This window comes from Nannobrachium achirus (genome assembly GCF_963921795.1).
Source record: "Nannobrachium achirus genome assembly, chromosome: 23".
In the NCBI taxonomy this organism is placed as follows: Eukaryota; Metazoa; Chordata; class Actinopteri; order Myctophiformes; family Myctophidae; genus Nannobrachium; species Nannobrachium achirus.
This window is the reverse complement of record NC_137830.1, coordinates 45,342,063-45,363,609: the sequence shown is the minus strand read 5'-3', so window position 1 is coordinate 45,363,609 and position 21,547 is coordinate 45,342,063. Positions and strand designations below refer to the sequence as shown.

The window sequence follows — 21,547 nt, the reverse complement described above, 5'->3', positions numbered from 1 at the left end:
ATGTAATTGTCAACGACAAATACACAATTAAATCGTTAAATCCGTATTGCTAGTTTCACTGTAGTTATGGTTCAAAGGCCAACGCGTGTCTGAGTGTGTGTGTGTGTGTGTGTGTGTGTGTGTGTGTGTGTGTGTGTGTGTGTGTGTGTGTGTGTGTGTGTGTGTGTGTGTGTGTGTGTCTCCACTGCCGTGTGAAGACCTGAACTGAAAGTAGGTGATGATGAGCCCTGTATAGTCAGTGGTGTAAAGTAACTAAGGACATTTACTTAAAGGGGAAGACCACCCATTTTCAATATTGAACTATGTCATTAATATACCTAAGAGGAGTTGTGTGGAACTGTAGAACTGGAGGATTTATTTTGGGGTTTGTATTGCAAATTACAACTTGATGACATCACACATTGTACTTTACAATACAAACCCCAAAATCAATCCTCCAGTTCTAGGCAACACAGAAGAGGGGGAACTTTTTTTTTGTTTCCACACAACTCCTCTAAGGTATATTAATGACATAGTTCAATATTGAAAATGGGTGGTCTTCCCCTTTAAGTACTGTGCTTAAGTACAATTTTGATGTATTTGTACTTTACTTGAGTAGTTCCAATTTCCAATAATTATACTTCTACTCCACTACATCTCGGATCCAAATATTGCACTTTTACTGTACTACATTTATTTGAAAACTTTAGTTACTAGTTACTTCGCAGATATGAATTATAATATTTATAAAACATACATAAACCACTTTAGCCCTATTTTATACTGTGGCTGTTTGAAAATAGCCAATCTACAAGCTCACAACATGTTGCATCATACTTTTACTGTATAGTATTGTGTGTATGAACTCTGTGGTGGCTGCAACCATTGATGCATAGATAGGGCATGACTCTCTCTCTCACACACACGCACGCACGCACGCACGCACGCACGCACGCACACACGCACACACACACTTGCACACAGGTTGACTGGGGACCTCTTGCTTGAGATAACCGGGGATAATGTGCATGCATTTAAACTCTGCCTGGCATAATGAGAGGCTAGCGGTAGACAGTCGACAACCTCTGGAGCAGGCAGCCTGAGTAATGGCAGAGAAATCATCCCTCTCACTAACAGCCGGGATCATTATATATTCACAGCACACACAAGGATCATGAGACATGACAGACAAAACCCTGTGCGCTGTGTGTGTGTGTGTGTGCCGTGTGTACACTGTATGTGTACGTGTGACTCTGCTTCTATGCGTGCATAGTTATTTAATATGTTTGTCTGCGTGTGTGTGTGTGTGTGTGTGTGTGTGTGTGTGTGTGTGTGTGTGTGTGTGTGTGTGTATGTGTGTGTGTGTGTGTGTGTGTGTGTGTGTGTGTGTGTGTGTGTGTGTGTGTGTCCTTGATTCTCTGCTCTAAGGATCGAGGCTAAACTAGGCGAGAGTAGGCAGCAAGTGTAACACGACAAATACCACCCACTAACATTATCGGAGAAAACAGTGTAATAGGATGATATAGTAAATAAGAATAGACAGACAGACAGATGTCTCCTGCTACAGGTGCCGGGTTGGAGCCTAAAGCCTTATGTATACTTTATAATTCATACTTTGTACTATTTACAGTAAACCTTGAACATTGAGCTGCTATCAGCATTGCTCACCAATAATAATCGATTTGCCATCTAACAACGCAGGACATTGATGGCAATGTTATTTTCAGCGAGCAACTCAGTTCGGGCGGGAGCTTGACAGCATTAAGAGAAATAAACCTGTCAATCTACATGATTGACAGAGAAGATGCTGATAGCGACAATGCTCAAGGTCAGAGAAGGAGGCGGCAGTGGACCAACCAGGAACGTGCACGGTGACACACCCCTCCCATTTCCCATGTACAGCAAATGCATTCACCTTAACAGCCCTTTAGACCGCATTATTACTTTAACCATTATTTTATATGCTTTAACTATTAAAAAAAATCACACCAGTGTGAACTGAGCGGTGGTGTCCATTAACCCATTTAGTGCTCCAGACATGAACGGGTTAAAATGTCCAGCGTGCCTCTCGCAGGCTCCATCCGCGGCCATTCTCTTATTTTGAAGGCCAGAAGTCCATTGCGTAAACATTTCCGGTTTGACGTCATGACGTCATTCAACGGAAGCGATCGTCACCCCATGCCGTTGCTGTAATGGCCGATCGTTGCCTTTGTTATTACGTTATTGTAGCGAGAATCTAATGCCATCCTTGGCTTTAAAAGTGTTTTTTGGAGAAAATGGACATTAAAGATGAGATCCACCGTCGGCCTCCATGTTAAGGGATTACTATTTTGTGCACGTGGATCCGTGATGATGATGAATCGGCGAGTCCAATCGTGCCAGGACTTTCCAACGGACCGTAGGGTAAGAGTGCCAGCGTTACTCTATATACAGTATTTTACGCGAGTATACTCGGGATCGGCACTCTAAATACTCAAGTATTTTTCACGGAGTATACTCGGGATCAGCGTTAAATGAGTTATCAGCCTATCACCATCCACAAATGGTGCATGTATATAGTGCCTTTATCCAAGGCACTTTATGATTATGCATTACATTCATCCACACATTCATTCACTGATGGTGGGGGAAACCATGCAAGGCACCAACCTGCTCATCGGGAGCAATTAGGGGTTTCTCAAGGACACTTTGACAGTAACTCTCTGGGGGAGCCCATAAGCACAACTGATTGAATGTACAGCATGCTGACTTTTGTTTTAGCTGAGGGCATTAATACATAAACAATACAGCAGATTATGCATAGTTCATATACTGTGTTGTGCGATGTAATCTCAAGCACACATGTACATATGCACAGTCAACTCGTCAATAGAAAATCATTGAAGGTAAATCTCAGAGAGAGAGAGAGAGAGAGAGAGAGAGAGAGAGAGAGAGAGAGAGAGAGAGAGAGAGAGTGGGGGATGTGTCAGATAAGTTATTATAGTGTGGATTACTCTATTAGTAATGGCTGTGTGCGTTTATTGCAGTTCCGCACGTAGACCACAGCATCCAGAGGGCAGCGAAGGATAAGTCAACCGTTTATCATAGAAATAGCATTCATGAACCAGAAAGAACACTGGAATGTCATGCGGTACAGAACCGACATATCCATCCCCTCAGATTTTAGAATAGCTAAGCTACATGGTCAGACTACATTATAGTATACACTATACATAAACGCATTACAATCCATGAAACATGGAAAATGAGTTGATGTGTTCCATAATAGATGCCTGCGTAGAATACTCTATAATAAGGGGTCTTCAACGTTTTCAGGCCAAGGACCCCTTAGTTGAGAGAGAGATGAAGCAGGGAGCCCCACAACCTGTTCATAGATTCCATATAGTTTCATTGTTCGACAGCACAATCATCAGTGTATTTTTGATTCATGACAATTTGTGTTTTCAGATATTTAACCACTTGAACCGTCAATACTTAATAAACTCTGTACTTGGTCTGTTCTTTTCACCCTCTACACCAAAGCTCTTTGCCGAAAATAGCCGATCTACAAGCTCACCCGCGAGGTGTTGTGAGCTTGTAGATCTGCTATTTTTGGCTAGATTTCTCAGAATATAGACGCTAGGGTTCAAGTGGTTATTATATAAAAGGAGAAAAAAAGGTTTCTATCACTCAAATATTTGGAAGACCCCCTGTAGTAACTCTGAGGACCCCCTAGGGGTCCTGGACCCCCTGTTGAAGACCCCTGCTCTATATACATTGGCAAGATCACGTCAGAACTGAAGACCTGCTAGAAAGAGCTGAGATGAAGCCGCTGAGTGAAGAAGTGAAGCTACATAGATGGAAGATGATTGGACACATACTATGGCAGGACCACAACAACGACTGCAACATAGCAACGACATGGGGGCACCAGAAGGGAAAAGAAGAAAAGGAAGACCAGAGACCACCTGGAGGCGTACTGTCGAGAAAGAAAGAAAAGAAGCAGAATGGACATCATGGTGTGAAGTGAGGACTGCAGCAGCTCACCGTGAGAAGTGGAAGCACTCTGTGCCACAAGGCACGAACGGGGGTGTCAATTGGGTATGGCAGGGGTATGCAGCTGCCATACCCTGGGTCCAGGGGGGAGAATAAAAGTTACTTTTAAATATAAATCCATGAATGTCTCTTTGTCTATCTGTGCTGGTTATTATGTTGTTAAATTACATTAAAATAACTACAAATGCAAAATTTTACAAAATGGTCACTTTAACAAGGTATTATAATTATATTCTCCACACTTGTATTCTCCCCATCTTGACAAAAGGGTATATTCCCAGGTTCTGCAGGTCAGCTGCACAGGTGCAATTCATTATTGTTAATTGTGGTGTCTTGCACGCGCGCAAGACACCAGTCATGTTGCCATACCTTAGCTTTTTCTGAACTGACGCCACTGGGCACAAAGTGGATAGTTAACAGGTAACAGCATTACGATCCGAGCAGTCGTCATAGCCCAAGGTTATCCAATAATAACCCAAATAAGGGCTTGCATATCAGTCACAGTTGTAGGCTTTGTGTTTATATGCATGTCTATGCCAGAGGTTAGATAACCTTGAGCAGGGAGACCCTATAGCCGAATGGTTGGACGGCTGGATGCATACCACAGCTAGAATAGATTTTAAAATACTTTTAATTACATATAAAGCGTTGCATGGGCTGGCCCCGCTTTACATTATTGACCTGTTGCCCCCTAAACCCAATGCACGATCTCTTAGATCCTCTAACAAGGGCCTTCTGGAAGTCCCTGTGTCCAATCTTAAGACGAAGGGAGATCGGGCCTTCGCAGTGGTGGCTTCTACCTTGTGGAACGCCTTACCTTTGCCATTAAAAACTGCTGTGTCAGTTGACAGTTTTAAACGTATGTTGAAAACACATCGGTTTCAAATTAATTTTACTCCATGATGTTTTTATTGGCCTCATTGTTCAGGTCAATGCACTTTTTCCTGGGTTTCTTTTTTGTATTGTATTTTTTTATTTTTAATCTTGTTCAAATGTTTACCCTGTTACTTGTTAATGCTTATTTTGTTTATACTGTAAAGCACTTTGTAACCTTGTTTCGAAAGGTGCTATATAAATAAAGTTTACTTACTTACTTACTTACATGAGTGCAGAATGCCCTGACCAATGTCCCCACTTCAACTCCTGGCCGGTCGGACTATTGTGTGCCTTTCCCCTGTTGTCATTTTTGGACTCTCTCTTCACTGTAAATCGAAAGTTATATAACTACGGTTCTATGAATCCAGAATGACCGCCAGAGGCGGTGCTTCAAGCACTGAATATTCCCCTGACAGAGAACATAGCAGGTTTCTTTCCTGTTGGTACCATCGAACATTGCTGGCTGTTTTTTTGTTTCCTTTGCAACCGAATAAACCTTCGGTCGTTTGGCATGGTGAGTTCTTTCAACAGTTAGGAGCTGTCTGTGGCACTTTAGGTTGGGGTGATTGGTCAGCTCAGCCCTGTAGTCCACTTGCCAGAATCTGAACCCTGGCATATTGAGTACAGTAAGGTTTTATGTTAGAAATGTTGAGTATGGGTCCCCAGCATGTAGAAACTACCGGATGCTAACTTGCATATGTTGAGCAATTTTCATAATTTGCATAATTCGATTTATTTAGCATAATCCCCCATAATAATGGATAATATGTCAAAAACTGATTGGCCGATTTGAACAATATTAGAGTGGTTTTGGGGGTTATTGAGGATGCTGAATCCATTTTTGACATTTTCTAAATTCAAAATGGCCGTTTTAAACCGGAAATGGCCAACTGGAAAATCAACAAAAAAGTATCAAAACCACCCACTTTAAGTTGGTATAAGGCCATTTCCGGTTTAAAACGGCCATTTTGAATTTAGAAAATGGATTCAGCATCCTCAATAACCCCCAAAACCACTCTAATATTGTTCAAATCGGCCAATCAGTTTTTGACATATTATCCATTATTATGGGGGATTATGCTAAATAAATCGAATTATGCAAATTATGAAAATTGCTCAACATATGCAAGTTAGCATCCGGCAGTTTCTACATGCTGGGGACCCATACTCAACATTTCTAACATAAAACCTTACTGTACTCAATATGTCCGGGTTCACAATGGGGCTCTATAGGCTGGCAAGTAGACTACTGGGGCTGAGAGTAATTACAAGCTGCCTTATCACTAGAGCCAGACGGATGTATCAGTTTATCTAATGTATAAGCTATTATTTGACTTTTTTGATCGGTATCAGCAATTATGCAGCCGATGTGTCCCGATTTTTAACCACTTTCACCTTGGCGTCCTCATTGCATGTAAAATGGCTATTTTTTGATGTTCTAAGGATTTCATCAAATCAAAGTTTTACATATTGATCACAATTGATTTTGCCAAAGTATCAGTCAAAATATCAGTAACCGCTTTAAAAGATGGACTCCAGCTACACCAATTTTGATGGATCAAACTTCTTCTGTTCCCTCAAATATAAATGTTTTGATTTCTCATTCTGCCCCAGCTCTCTCAAAACCTTCCCACTTAGACTCTCTCTCCTCTGCCATATTCACATAGAATTCACATAGAATACACTGTTCTACTGTATTATCTATTCCTAATGTGCGTTTTTCGAATGTGCTTTTTGTTTGTTTGTTTGTTTGTTTGCTTTTTTGCCAAATAATCTCTATTTCTTTTTTTTGGTGGTATACAGCTGAAAAATGTATAAGAAAAAAAAAAAAAAAAAAACAGTTGTGAAAATATGTTTATTATATTTGTACAAGTTGCCTAAACTGAAATAAAAACAAAGTAAAAAAAATATATATATATCAGTAACCGGTAGTCTGGAACTCTCCAAATCTGGATTGGCATCGGACCCAAAAATCTGTCAACGGCCGTGCTCTGCTTGTCTCTCTGCCCTTGTATGACTCCCTTCACCCGGGACAAAGGGAGTCATTATGTGTAATAAAGCACAAAATAACACCCAGGATTTTTGCTGTGTGGAGAGAACACAATGACAAGTACACTCTGCTTCTGTCATCACCATTGAGAACACCACGTTTCACTTCAAAAGTAACTGCAGGAGCAACAGCACACAGACACACAGACAGGTAGACAGACAGACAGCTGCTTGTTGTCCTGTTTTGTTCCGTTCTGTGGCTGTGGATCGTGACCCGAGGACAGGTGGGTGTTCTGTGTGTGTGATGGGGGGACTAAATGAGCAGGGGGTAGTAATAAGTAGCAGGGTTGACTCTGGCAAGGCCTCTCTGTCGCCCCGGTAACGAGGAGCGGAGGAGGAGGAGGAGGGGGCGGCTCGATACGTGCACGAGAGAAAGGAGAGGAGAAAAACATGGAAAGAGGGAGAGGAAAACACAGGGAAAGGAGGGGGGTAAAACGGAGAGAACGTATGTGCCTGTGTGCGACACACACACGCACGTTCAGGGGGGGGGGGGGGGGGGGGGTGTTCCGATTCTGTTCCGAAGGTTGGGGACTCTGATGATGGAGGACTCCTCCTGAAGACCTACTAGTCCTCTTATTCAATATTTTCTCATATAGTCATTTGTTCACGCTATAGGACACAAGTAGTGGTGAGAAATTCTTCTCTGGCCTCAGCTACCTTACCAGTAGGTCTGGGCCTTATCAACAGTGTTTTTTAACAAAACTAAATATGAAATATTAAGTCATTCTGAAATGAATGTTGGGCTTGTTTCTATCATTGCCTTTTGTTACTGGAGAAATGGCCTGATTGGTATGGGTGGTTTCAATCACCACTCATTGTTACAGCCAATCATTGTGGAAGCTAGCCTTTATAAGGACACACACCCATTTCCCTGTATTATTCCTGAAGAAGATCCAAACGGATCGAAAACGTTGAAGCAATAAAACAGAGCTGAGTATTACCAGTGTTGCGGACTCTATCCTTCTCTTGTTCCGATTCTTACCTGCGGAGCACGGCGATCTCGTTCTCGATGCTGCTCTCCTTGCCCTTCAGAGCCTTCTTAGGGATGCACTTGACGGCGAACATCCGACCCGTGAGCTTCTCCTGGGCCAGAACCACCTCGGAGAAGGCCCCGCTGCAGAACGGGGGGGGGGGGGGGAGGGAGAATCAGAGAGAGAAAAAATCTGAGAATCAGAGAGAGAGAAAATCTGAGAGACAGAGAGCGAGAAAGATACACAGACTAATTCAAACATTACGTATATGCATTAGGGCATATTTTCACAATATTTATCTGCGGAACCGAGTCACATTAAATGTAATACCTACAATTCCAAGTGCTTGTCAGGGTGGGGGTCCCCAGTTCAAATATGTTTATTTTGGGGGTCACGGCCTAAAAAGGTCTGAGAACCCCTGGTATAGAGCATTAACAAATTCATCCACCAGGGAGGGAGAATCAGAGAGAGAGAAAATCTGAGAATCAGAGAGAGAGAAAATCTGAGAGACAGAGAGCGAGAAAGATACACAGACTAATTCAAACATTACGTATATGCATTATTAGGGCATTCACGAATAGTGATTTTTAATATTCGAATTATTCAACCTCAAAGTATTCGAACAGTCGAATATTCTACAGGACTGGTCAAACTGTCAAATATTATGTGTAAGCAAGAGGCGAACATTGTGAAAATAGCAGATCTCAGGGTTTCCTGCAGCACTTTACAGGCCAGGCGCCCCGCCTGGCCAGAAAACCCCCCCGCCCCCCCAAGGGTATATAAAAAAAAAAATTTTTTTTTTTTTTTTTTTTTTTTCAAAAAAATTTTTTTGGACCTCCAACAATGTACTAGGCATGATCGCGATCGCGAAATTGCATGTTTAACCCCCATACCAACCCTATCTTTCAAACATGGCAGCCATGTTTGTTTACATTTGAAGAAAACATAAGGGCTGGTATCTCCTGAATGCCTGAACGGATTTCCAAGCGAATTTTTTTGTTTGAAAGCTGTGAAAAGCGTGTACATGCATAGTGCATCATCTGTGCACGAATTCGTACACCAGTGTGCACACTATTTTTTTAACCCTTTGGTGGCGAACCGGCAATATAAGTTATTCAATGTTGAATAAATGTGGATGATAGCATGTAGTTGTGTTTTCCGTCATCATGGGCACATTCATGTGTTTTTTATAGGGCAAAAATAAGAATTAATATTAAAAATTAAGTGAATTAATTACTCGATTTAATTAATTAATTATCAAAAATTTTCGGCGAGCACTGGTTCTCAACCTGTGGGTCGGGGCTCCCAGGGAGGACCCCACATTCCCCAGACCAAGTACAGAGTGAAAGGTCAAGGTGACTAAGTATTGACGGTTAAAAATCTAAAAATGCACATTAACATGAATCTAACAAACACTGGTGACAGTGCTGTCAAACAACTACAAAGCTATCTATGAAAAAGTTGAATCTGCAACACAATTTTATACAAAATGTGAGGGGTCCCTGCTTCATCTCTCTCTCAGTTAAGGGGTCCTTGGTCAGAAAAACGTTTATGACCCCTGCTCTATGTGATATTTTATGGTTAAAATAAGATGCTCTCTAAGTCTTAGACTTAGAGCATATTCATAGTGAAGTATTGATGTGTTAATAAGGAAGACTTAGACTATCAAAAATTTTCGGCGCACGCGCTTTGCGCGTGCGCCATGAGATCCCCCCCTGGTCAAGACTTTTTCCTGCAGGAAACCCTGGATGATCTACATGCTCACAACGCCTCGCGCTGCTATTTTCACAATATTTATCTGCGGAACCGAGTCCCATTAAATGTAATACCTACAATTCCAAGTGCTTGTCAGGGTGGGGGTCCCCAGTTCAAATATGTTTATTTTGGGGGTCACGGCCTAAAAAGGTCTGAGAACCCCTGGTATAGAGCATTAACACATTCATCCACCAGGGGCATTGACAAGTCATTCTTATGACTTCCTATCTAGCCAAGCTTTATAAACTATATAGTTTTTAAAGAGAAAACAATAAAAAATTAAAATAAGCGAATATTCGACTTCGGTGAACAACGTCGAATAGTGACTTTGATATTCGAATATTCGGTGAATGCCCTAATATGTATATGGATCAGCCTCACAATTATGGTACGACGACTACCAGCAAAATCAATTACATGGAGGGAATCGAGTGAAGGTGTTTTCATTTAAAAAATTTTTTTGCTTTTTGAGCGGTGCCTATGGCTACAACATTTGACTCGAGTGTGTATGTCTATCTGTCTGTCCCTATGTCTGTCCGTATGAGTATGGCCTCAACAGCTGCAATAGGCATTGGGTGACCTACCTTCAAGTGACGCTGTTGAGCAGCCTATGTCACCGCTCACTTGCACTGGGTGGGATTTTAGAGATGGAGGGGGAGAGAGAGAGAGAGAGAGAGAGAGAGAGAGAGAGAGAGTACTTCCCCTTGAGGGCTTCATGTTTTGCATGTTTCTACAAAATACTCTCTCTCTCTCCCCATCTCTCTTTAAGTCGATGCCTCCTTGTTTGGATATCTCATTCCATATCTGGTATTGGCTCTGCAGTGATTACTCAACTGCTGGATGGCACCGCACTCTCAATCAAAGGATGTTAGATTCCCCTTCTTTCCCTCACCATGTCTCTCATCCTCTTTTACCCTGGGGGGTGGGAGGGAGGTTGTATGGTTGCTTGTGAATGAGCTCCCAATCAAATCAAATGTGTGTCTTCACTCTCTGGCCGTAGTCTGATGTTACCGTAGAAATCCCTTTGGCCATTTAGTAAAGCACAGCAATTGCTGATTGATAGCCAACTTGTATCTTGCCATCTGCCAAATGACAGAAAAGCCTTTAAAAACACATGGGCACACACAAACATTGAGGAACTCAATTTTCTTAACACACACAGACGCACAACACACATAGTCAAATGTAGGACCTACACAGTAAAATCTGGAGTGCACCCAAGCCTTTTTTGACCCATAAAAAATAACTGGCACCTACAATATGTCACCTTGGCTCGCTGAGTGAGACCACATGCATAAGGTTTGATTTTCACCCCTAATAATATCAAACCAGCATGATTGATTGTGTGTGTCTAATTTACTCTCATTTGGTCTCAAACTACTAGCAAAACAGTAATCAGAGGGTTGGTTATCTTCAGAAGTTCAGATACAAGTCTACTCACAGTCTCACAGTCTCACACCCTGTATCCTATTCTACAATCCTTTAAGAGCCGCATCCCACTTCCAAGCCCATTCACGCCCACTTCACATCCACCTCAACTCATAGCTAGATCAGATGTATGTCCTAGATCAGATGTATGTCGGTAGAACTCACGGAATAAAACCGCCCACAACCCTATGCCGTCCGCTCATTCGCTAGAGAGCAAGAGAGAGAGAGAGAGAGTCTCAGGTTACAAGAGGGAAGGGGGGGGGTCAGCTGCACAGGGGGAGAGAGAGAGAGAGAGAGAGAGAGAGAGAGAGAGAGAGAGAGAGAGAGAGAGTCTCAGGTTACAAGAGGGAGGGGGGGGGGGGTCAGCTGCACAGGGGGAGAGAGAGAGAGAGAGAGAGAGGGGTCAGCTGCACAGGGGGCACACACACACACACACACACACACACACACACACACACACACACACACACTCAAAATACATGAAGAAACAGTGCTTTTTGTGGGCAACATGGCTTGGAGCAGTTGTGCGTGTGTGCATGTGAGCACGCGAAGCGTGCGAACTCTAGGATTCGGCGGGCGATATTCTAGTTGTTACACAATTTCCCTGTTATTTCACCATCATACCACTGGAATCTTTCTCACCCGCCGCTCATGCAGTAAAATCCTCAATGTTGATTTAAGTCAGAGAGAGAGTACAAAAGGAATCATGAGCCCCTTCTCAATTCGGGGGTTGGACACTACGAAGTGTGGGTTTCAAGTGCGATGACGTCACTGCACTGGGGCGAGCCGAGTACTGTCCCATTTCGTAGACCCCTTCAAATATACCCTTTGAATGTGCACTATTTTCCCCCGTTTTCAAGCATACAGCCGATGGACGCTTCAAATTCCACAATGCAATGCACCACCTCGACTCAACATTCTCTCTCTCTCTCTCTCTCTGTCTCTCTCTCTCTCTGTCTCTGTCTCTCTCTCACCTCACACTCTCAATCATCTATGTCTATGACATACAGTATGTGATGACACACCAATGAGCAGTGATGGCTGAGTGGTTAGTGTCCATACCTAGGACTCCGGAGGCCCCAGAGGTCGCAGGTACGATTCCCTGCTCCAGTTATCACTGCTCCCCTCCCCCTCGCGCTCCTTGTGGGCTGCACTGGGTTCAGCTGGGTTAAGCTGAAAAAAGCAGCTGGGTTGGGCTGCGATATCTGAATTTCCCTCGCGGGAGGAGTAGGTAACTATCAATTCCTGCTGTTCACATAATGTGTCGGTATTTTGTGACGTCAATCATCACAAGCAATCGATGATGAAGCTACCGTCATTGATCCAGGTCCATAATGTTAGCTCTGTTTTCATTGTGGGCTCGCCTGGAAGGCGAGCACACGTATGTTATCTTCATTATTTATTTATTTGTTTATTGTGGGCTCGCCTGGAAGGCGAGCACACGTATGTTATCTTCATTATTTATTTATAGCTATATGTGTATCTCCTCAAAACTTTGGCGCGCTTCATCTCTTAAACGCTTACACCTTTCAACACCATTCAAATTTTTATGTGTTCAGCTTACTGAGGACAAGTGTGCTTGTATTTTTGGTTTTGAAATGTTTTGTAGTATAAATATAAAAAAATAAAAATGTTTAACTTTAAGCACCCAATGCATTTCCAATGGGTCCCCAGAGTGGAGAGAAGGATAATAGACCCATGTTTATGTTAAGGCGCTGTGGCTGCAGTGTTCACACTTCAGATATGCTATCTATATCATTGCGTTCACACAGGTCTGCTCTCTGATTTGATCCAAATGTCTAAGCTGTGTGATGTATAAAACTATAGTTATAGTTAAAACTATAAATAAATGTCCCTCTCCACTCTACTGATTACACAGCTGTGATCAAGAATCAAGTCCGGGCGATGGGATGTAAATCCCATAGCCATATATCCTAGAGCCCGCAGGGACAGTCAGCCATATTAGTGGTTGTTGTTGGTTGTCAGGGAGATATCAAAACCAATGCATTTCCAAGTCAGATCCACAAACACAATAAAAGCCATGCTCCACTCCTCAGTCTGGAGTGGCCACATAGAAGAACGCCTTGGTTATAGACATAGTGGAGGACATATGTGATCTGGGATTGTTAGCCTACAGTATATGCACTCAATATACTCCACTACAGTTGGAGTCCATTTGACAGTTGCTGGTTCCCAAACACAGAATCAAAAATGTAGATCTAGAACACATATAATATGTACAGTACAGTAAGGTTCAGTAGAGTACAGTAAAAGTACAGTAAGGTTCAGTAGAGTACAGTAAAGTACAGTAAGGTACAGAAAGGTACAGTACAGAAAGGTACAGTAGAGTACAGTACAGTAAGGTACAGTAAAGTACAATACAGTACAGTAAGGTACAGTAGAGTACAGTAAAGTACAATAAAGTACAGTAAAGTAGAATAAAGTACAGTAAGGTACAGTGGAGTACAGTAAAGTACAGTAGAGTACAGTAAAGTACAGTATAGTAAGGTACAGTAGAGTACAGTACAGTAAGGTACAGTACGGTACAGTAGAGTACAGTATAGTATAGTACAGTAAGGTACAGTACAGTACAGTAAGGTACAGTAGAGTACAGTACAGTAAGGTACAGTAGAGTACAGTAAAGTACAGTAAGTTACAGTAGAATACAGTAAAGTACAGTACAGTAGAGTACAGTAAAGTACAGTAAGTTACAGTACAGTACAGTACAGTACAGTACAGTAAGGTGCAGTACAGTATAGTAAGGTACAGTACAATACTGTAAGGTACCTTAAAGTATCCTATTTGTTGGGTTGGAACCGAGCCCACACTGTTTCGAAGGAACAGTATTTCTAGTTTATATATGTGTATCTCCTCAAAACTTTGGCGCGCTTCATCTCTTAAACGCTTACACCTTTCAACACCATTCAAATTTTTATGTGTTCAGCTTACTGAGGACAAGTGTGCTTGTATTTTTGGTTTTGAAATGTTTTGTAGTATAAATATAAAAAAATAAAAATGTTTAACTTTAAGCACCCAATGCATTTCCAATGGGTCCCCAGAGTGGAGAGAAGGATAATAGACCCATGTTTATGTTAAGGCGCTGTGGCTGCAGTGTTCACACTTCAGATATGCTATCTATATCATTGCGTTCACACAGGTCTGCTCTCTGATTTGATCCAAATGTCTAAGCTGTGTGATGTATAAAACTATAGTTATAGTTAAAACTATAAATAAATGTCCCTCTCCACTCTACTGATTACACAGCTGTGATCAAGAATCAAGTCCGGGCGATGGGATGTAAATCCCATAGCCATATATCCTAGAGCCCGCAGGGACAGTCAGCCATATTAGTGGTTGTTGTTGGTTGTCAGGGAGATATCAAAACCAATGCATTTCCAAGTCAGATCCACAAACACAATAAAAGCCATGCTCCACTCCTCAGTCTGGAGTGGCCACATAGAAGAACGCCTTGGTTATAGACATAGTGGAGGACATATGTGATCTGGGATTGTTAGCCTACAGTATATGCACTCAATATACTCCACTACAGTTGGAGTCCATTTGACAGTTGCTGGTTCCCAAACACAGAATCAAAAATGTAGATCTAGAACACATATAATATGTACAGTACAGTAAGGTTCAGTAGAGTACAGTAAAAGTACAGTAAGGTTCAGTAGAGTACAGTAAAGTACAGTAAGGTACAGAAAGGTACAGTACAGAAAGGTACAGTAGAGTACAGTACAGTAAGGTACAGTAAAGTACAATACAGTACAGTAAGGTACAGTAGAGTACAGTAAAGTACAATAAAGTACAGTAAAGTAGAATAAAGTACAGTAAAGTACAGTGGAGTACAGTAAAGTACAGTATAGTAAGGTACAGTAGAGTACAGTACAGTAAGGTACAGTACGGTACAGTAGAGTACAGTATAGTATAGTACAGTAAGGTACAGTACAGTACAGTAAGGTACAGTAGAGTACAGTACAGTAAGGTACAGTAGAGTACAGTAAAGTACAGTAAGTTACAGTAGAATACAGTAAAGTACAGTACAGTAGAGTACAGTAAAGTACAGTAAGTTACAGTACAGTACAGTACAGTACAGTACAGTACAGTACAGTAAGGTGCAGTACAGTATAGTAAGGTACAGTACAATACTGTAAGGTACTGTACCTTACAGTACCTTAAAGTATCCTATTTGTTGGGTTGGAACCGAGCCCACACTGTTTCGAAGGAACAGTATTTCTAGTTTTCATTCATGTCCCTCACATGAATGAGCAGAGAGAAAGCCCATCGCTTACAGTAATCACCTACCATCCACACAGCTGCAAATCATACAGATTTGCACAGTGTGAATTCTGTGAAATCTGTCATTTCCCCTCTCTCACTCTCACTCAGTGTAAGACACGCATGAGACAGCCATGTGATATGGACACAGATAGACACTTGTTTCTGGCAATGTGCATGCTATGGATAACTAACACACACACACACACACACACACACACACACACACACACACACACACACACACACACACACACACACACACACACACACACACACACACACACACACACACACACACACACACACACACACACACACACACACACACACACACACACACACACACACACACACACACACACACAGTTGCACCTCTGACCTGAGCTTTTGTGGCAGATCTGGGCTGCTCAACAATGTGTACCAGTGGAGACCATGGGAACTATAAGCTTCAATTTGCACTGAAGTTCCTCATCCCCTAATCCTAACAATCCCATTCTTATAACTGCAGCAGGACACACGCACCCATGCTCCTTTAAATAGAAAATATTCACTTGCACAGATGCATCACAGCATTTTCTCTGATATGAAAGACCAACCCCCCCCCCCCCCCCCCCTTTCATGAGGAGATAGTGGGGCAACGGAGATTCATTTTCCCTCGGTGGAGGTGCGATAGACTTGTTCTGTTCTTTGTGCCGGTCGCCACGAGGCTACGGTATACAATGAGCGAGGCACACAGTGGTATCTCTGCTTGGTCAATAGACTAATAATCTCCGGAGTAAAGGGCTTTGCACACAGACACGTTTTTTTCCTCATGGAAAAAACGGACGATTTCATTTTTTTTAAAGAAAACACTGATTCTCTATGACTGACCTCATGCACACCGGCTCAGAATTTGCCATGCGGCAGGTGACTGCGGCTGCGGCTTTTTTTCCCCCAATCGAATCCAGTTCGATTTGTGCATCTTGTCGCATGCGGTAAAAACTCATTGACTCCTTTTATGACTCCTTTTCGGATCCGCCATGTGGATTCCACACAGCCTTACATACCAAATCCAGTTCGTTTTTAATCATGCAGCAAACGGAAAAAACGCAACGGTCCCGTGTACAAAGCCCTTAACACAGCTTATAAGTGGCTGAAAATGTGCTGTAGCACAGGCGGTGTGCACGCTATCGTGGCGCCCTGGCGGTTCACCAGTTGTACGCTTGGTTGGCAAGTGACCGTTTGTAGCAGCAGGTTGGCAGTGGGGTGGTGGGGGTACTAGGTCTGCAGTTGGCTGTTCAGCCTTGCAAGCAAGGGGTAGCGGGGGCCCTTTCACAAATGCAATGGAGGTGGTGCTCGAGGTGAATTAAACATGGCCTATTTTTGTCTGCATATCGCATAGAGTAGACTGCTGTAGCGCTGTATGTTTGCTCATTTGCTTCCATTCAAAGATGTAAGGAACATGTGTAGTCACACCCAGGGGCGTCACAAGGGGTAGGAAAGTGGGACTGAGTTACTAGGGCCCAAGTTGGAGGGGCCCTAGTAAATTTAGCTATTGAAAAATAGCAGATATACAAGCTCACAGCGCGGCACCGAGTGCCGCGCTGCGAGCTTGTAGATCTGCTATTTTTGAAAAGTCTGAAAATGTGTGCAAATCTTTGAATACATGTATTTTTCAAGCGAACATTTGTAACTAAAATTTTGCTTCTGGGGTGTCCCTGGAACTAAATATTTTGAGATGGGGGTCCGTGGCTAAATAGATATAATTTTGGGGGTCCTTCATATGAAAAAGTTTGAGCATCCCTGACATGGAAACATAGGTTTCTTGCACACATTTTCACAATTTTTCAAAAATAGCAGATCTACAAGCTCGCAGCGCGGCACTCGGTGCCGCGCTGTGAGCTTGTATATCTGCTATTTTTCAATAGTTAACATTCATGGGGGGCCCACTGTGAATCCTTGTACCCAGGGCCCAGAATTTGGTGTGACGCCCATGGTCACACCTGTCAACCGACTGATTGACAAATTTTAACCCTAACCCTAACCTGCTTTACAGTAAATGGTGCATTTATATAGCGCTTTTATCCAAGGCGCTTTACATAGATTGTGCATTACATTCACCCATTCATGCACACATTCATACACCGGTGGCGGAGGAAACCATGCAAGGCACCAACCTACTCACCGGGAGCAATTAGGGGTTCAGTCTTGCTCAAGGACCCTTCGACATTAACTCAGGGGGAGCCCGGATTCGAACTGGGAACCCTTCGGGAACCCTTCGTGCTCTAATAACGGTTTCTCTACCCCTGAGCTATGCCGCCCCCAAGTTCTTCTCTATACTCTGTATCTGACTTTTAACTGATATGTTGCCTAAGAATTCCCCCCACGGGATCAATGAAGGACCATTCTATACCTTCTATTAAAAATCAGAATCTTTATTCCAAGGAATTCCTCATTGAAATAAACCGTAGCGTCTGCGCAGATCTCTCGCAGTCTCTCACGCTTTTGTGTTCAGGCCGGGAGCAAAGCCTTCCCATCTCGCCAGAGGAGAGCTTGCATCCTTCACAGAGGACGAGGAGATGACCTGGCTGCCTCCCCCTCCCCCCCTATTCCCTTGGGGGTCCACTAGCCAGCTGGTCCCCCCTGCTGTGCGTGAGTGCCAACACATGCTAACAGATGCTAACACGGGAACACAAACACACACACACACACGCACGCACGCACGCACACATATGCATGCAAAAACACACATCACTACACCTGTGTGCAAAGAAACGCACACCAATACACAAACACATACACGCGATGCAGTGGATGTGTGTTGTGCTTGTGCAGGTTCATGGGAAGAAGAGCACACAGTCAAATTCTCAATGTTAATTTAACTAAAGAGAGTCTACAGTACAAATGGAACCAAACGGACCCTTAAGGGTGTTTCCCTGCCAGAGTTAAAGTAACTGAGGATTTTTACAGTGGAGGCGAGTGTGAGGGGAAGTGAGTGTGAATCACTCACCTGCAAAGAAACAAGACCAAAAAAGAAAGAAAGAGAGAGGGAGTCTGGAGCTGTGAATGAATGGTGACCGGTCACTTCGCCAAAAATCCAACTCGACAAATTGTCCACGCTCATTGGGCAGGCTTGTCAATGCTCCTGGATTCGCCAGGATGATTGGTAATTACATCTACTAAGTTAAATATTTTCTGGGGGAGGACCCCCAAATGAGAAGTCATTATTAAGGATGTCTTACTTTGTCATTAAATTTGTACACCTACATTTGGCATTTTAAGGCTGAAATTGTACCCATGCTAGTAAAGCAAGCCTGATAAAAGTATCAAACATGCACAAAATTCAACAGAACACAGGGAAATATATATCTGTTAAGACGTTTGGGGGAGGACCACCAGACCCCTGTTGGGGAGTTCCGCACACCCCCTAAAAAATAAATCTCCTGGATTCTCCTGGACTGACAGTCCAATGTTGACAACCCTGCTCATTGGTGAGGTGTCCTAGCAAGTTGATTTGGCGAGTTGGATTTTTGGCAAAGTGACTGGTATTCGAATGAATGACCCCTAAAAAAAAAGATGAATTCACAATGCAATTAATTACCTGCTACAAAATGTAGGCGAATGAATGCAGAAGTAGCAGTCCACACACGCATGCACGCACACTTTAACTGTTTGCAGGAGAGGTATAGTGTACAACACCACTTGCATAATATCTGGCAGCTGTTTTCACTTAGCTAACGCTGTGAGGCTTTTGTGTGTTGCGCGTGTGCGCGCGTGCGCTGACAAAGGTGCACCGTGCTTGTCCCTGCTGTCGTTGCCACCGGTGCTGGGTGATTGCATTTCCCCCTGTATGAATCAGTGTGTAATTGTGTCAGGCAGGCTCCAGTGCCTCTGTCAAAGGACAGCATGGGAAAATATATTGGCAGCCTATCGCCAGCAAGGGAGAGTGTATCATTTTTGCGTGTGTGTGTGTGTGCGCGCGCGTGGCGCGTGCGTGCGTGAGCAATGAGCATGCGATAAAGAGAATGTCTTTCTGTGTGTGCAACAACGATTCAGAGAGCAAATGCATACTGACTACCAAGTGTTTTATACTTACTCAGTTGAGTATAGCCTGATATCTATACTTCATTATACAACGCTGTCTCGTGCAGATAATAGCTGATGTGTACAAGCTCATAACACATTGACCAGTCAGTTGTGTATGATAACAATGTCTTGAGTAGTGCTTGTTCGTCCTGTGTATGAGGCTCATGAGGCGCTCCCAAGCGAAGCGCCGGGAGAGTGAGTGCCTGCTGGATGAGCAGTCGATGGCCGCTCCCTCCATGCGTCTCATGGCTAATCACTGCAACTGAAGCACACAACAGAAACAGAGGTCTATGCCTTCTTCCCCTGCACTGGTAGGAAAACTGCGGCCGACACTTTGGTTTAATGCATTTTTGCTCTGAACATATCAGGGGTCTTCAACAGGGGGTCTGGGACCCCTAGGGGGTCCTCAGAGTTACTAAAGGTAGTCCTCCAAATCTTCCAATACTTTTTATATAACAACTTGAACCCTAGTGTCCATATTCTGAGAACTGTACACAAAAATAGCTGATCTACAAGCTTGTAGATCGGCTATTTTCGGCAAAGAGGTTTGGTGTAGAGGGGGAAAGGAGCAGACTAAGTACAGAGTAAAAGGTCAAGTTTATTAGGTAATGACAGTTCAAGTGGTTAAATAACTGAAAACACAAATTGACATGAATCCAAAATACACTGATGATTGTGCTGTCAAACTATGAAACTATATGGAATCTATGAACAGGTTGTGGGGGTCCCTGCTTCATCTCTCTCTCAACTAAGGGGTCCTTGGCCTGAAAATGTTGAAGACCTCTGATTTATATGGTTTAAGCACACCTCTTTCGCCGTCTTCAAGTCCATAATGTCCTGTAGGGACCGGGTAAACCGGAAATCGAAAGTCTAGCGGCCGGTTTCTTTTTGATATCAGTGTGACGTGGTCTGATAAGGTGGTCTATTGCAAAGCGAAATGTTGTGAGCTTTTAGATCGTCTATTTTTGGCACGTGGTTGCCAGTTGTAATGTTTCCGTCGGTCTGAGGGCGAGAGGGACAGAAAGAAAAACAGCTCATCAGGTACGACAGAGGGAGGGAATACAGTGCGTGTGTGTGTGTGTGTGTGTGTGTGTGTGTGTGTGTGTGTGTGTGTGTGTGTGTGTGTGTGTGTGTGTGTGCGCGCGCGTGTGTGTGTGTGCGCGTGTGTGTGTGTGTGTGTGTGTGTGTGTGTGTTTGTGTGTGTGTTTGTGTTTATTTTATTCTCAATTCAAGACATGTGGGTCTAAAACATATTCTGCCCATATGTCATACTTACATAATTCATTATGCCACAGACATATCCTACGTTCATTTTCTGAACAGGGTGCACATACTGCACATAAATAAATAAATATCCCCTCCTTGTCACTGTCTACTTAACTAGAAGTGGTGTGGACAAACTATTTTTATACCACACACATAGACGTGAAGGTGCTGATATTTCTTTTTAAGATTTATTTTTGGCATTTTATACTTTATTCCAGACAGATACAGTGAACAGAGAGACAGGAAAGACAGGAGAGAGAGAGTGGGAATGACATGCCGTAAAGTGCCTCAGGTTGGATTCAAACTAGCCCAGGGTCATCTCCAGGAAGGACTATTTATAAAGTTATGCTCTTGGGGGGGGAGTGGAGGCACCCCAGGATGCTGATGTGTCTAAAAGCACTCAGGCTTCAGCAGTAGCTACTGCGACCTGGCGTTTCCCAAGGAACCTAAGCACAACGGTGGGGGCCAGTGGTGGGCAAGGAGGTAGGGAGCGCTCCGCTGTGTTCACTTGGACCGCCGGAGGTGCCGAAAGTCAAGATTTACTATTCTGTCCATAATGGCACATAAGTCGGTAACGGCGCTGAGTCGGCTCATGCGACCGTCGCAACGCTCGACACGGCGACTCGCTCGCTGCCGCTCGCTCGGTGGTGTCAGATCTACAAGCTCACAGCGTGAGCTTGTAGATCTGCTATTTTTGAAAAGTCGTGAAAATGTACACACACACACACACACACACACACACACACACACACACACACACACACACACACACACACACACACACACACACACACACACAGATTTACATCACTTGTGGGGACATTACATAGACTTCCATT

General features: G+C 43.3%; 1 protein-coding gene across 3 annotated transcripts in view; it reads right to left on the bottom strand.

Moving 5' to 3' along the window:
- camk1da (calcium/calmodulin-dependent protein kinase 1Da) overlaps nt 1-21,547 on the bottom strand; it is a 109,615-nt gene that overhangs the window by 43,453 nt on the left and 44,615 nt on the right. The window contains exon 2 of one of the 3 annotated variants that reach the window (XM_080754011.1): nt 7,922-8,053. In XM_080754011.1, coding sequence (XP_080610137.1) covers nt 7,922-8,053 — 132 coding nt within the window. Of the gene's footprint in view, nt 1-5,112; nt 5,164-7,921; nt 8,054-21,547 lie in introns of those variants that run through there. The other 2 variants (XM_080754013.1, XM_080754012.1) reach the window with 2 other exon arrangements.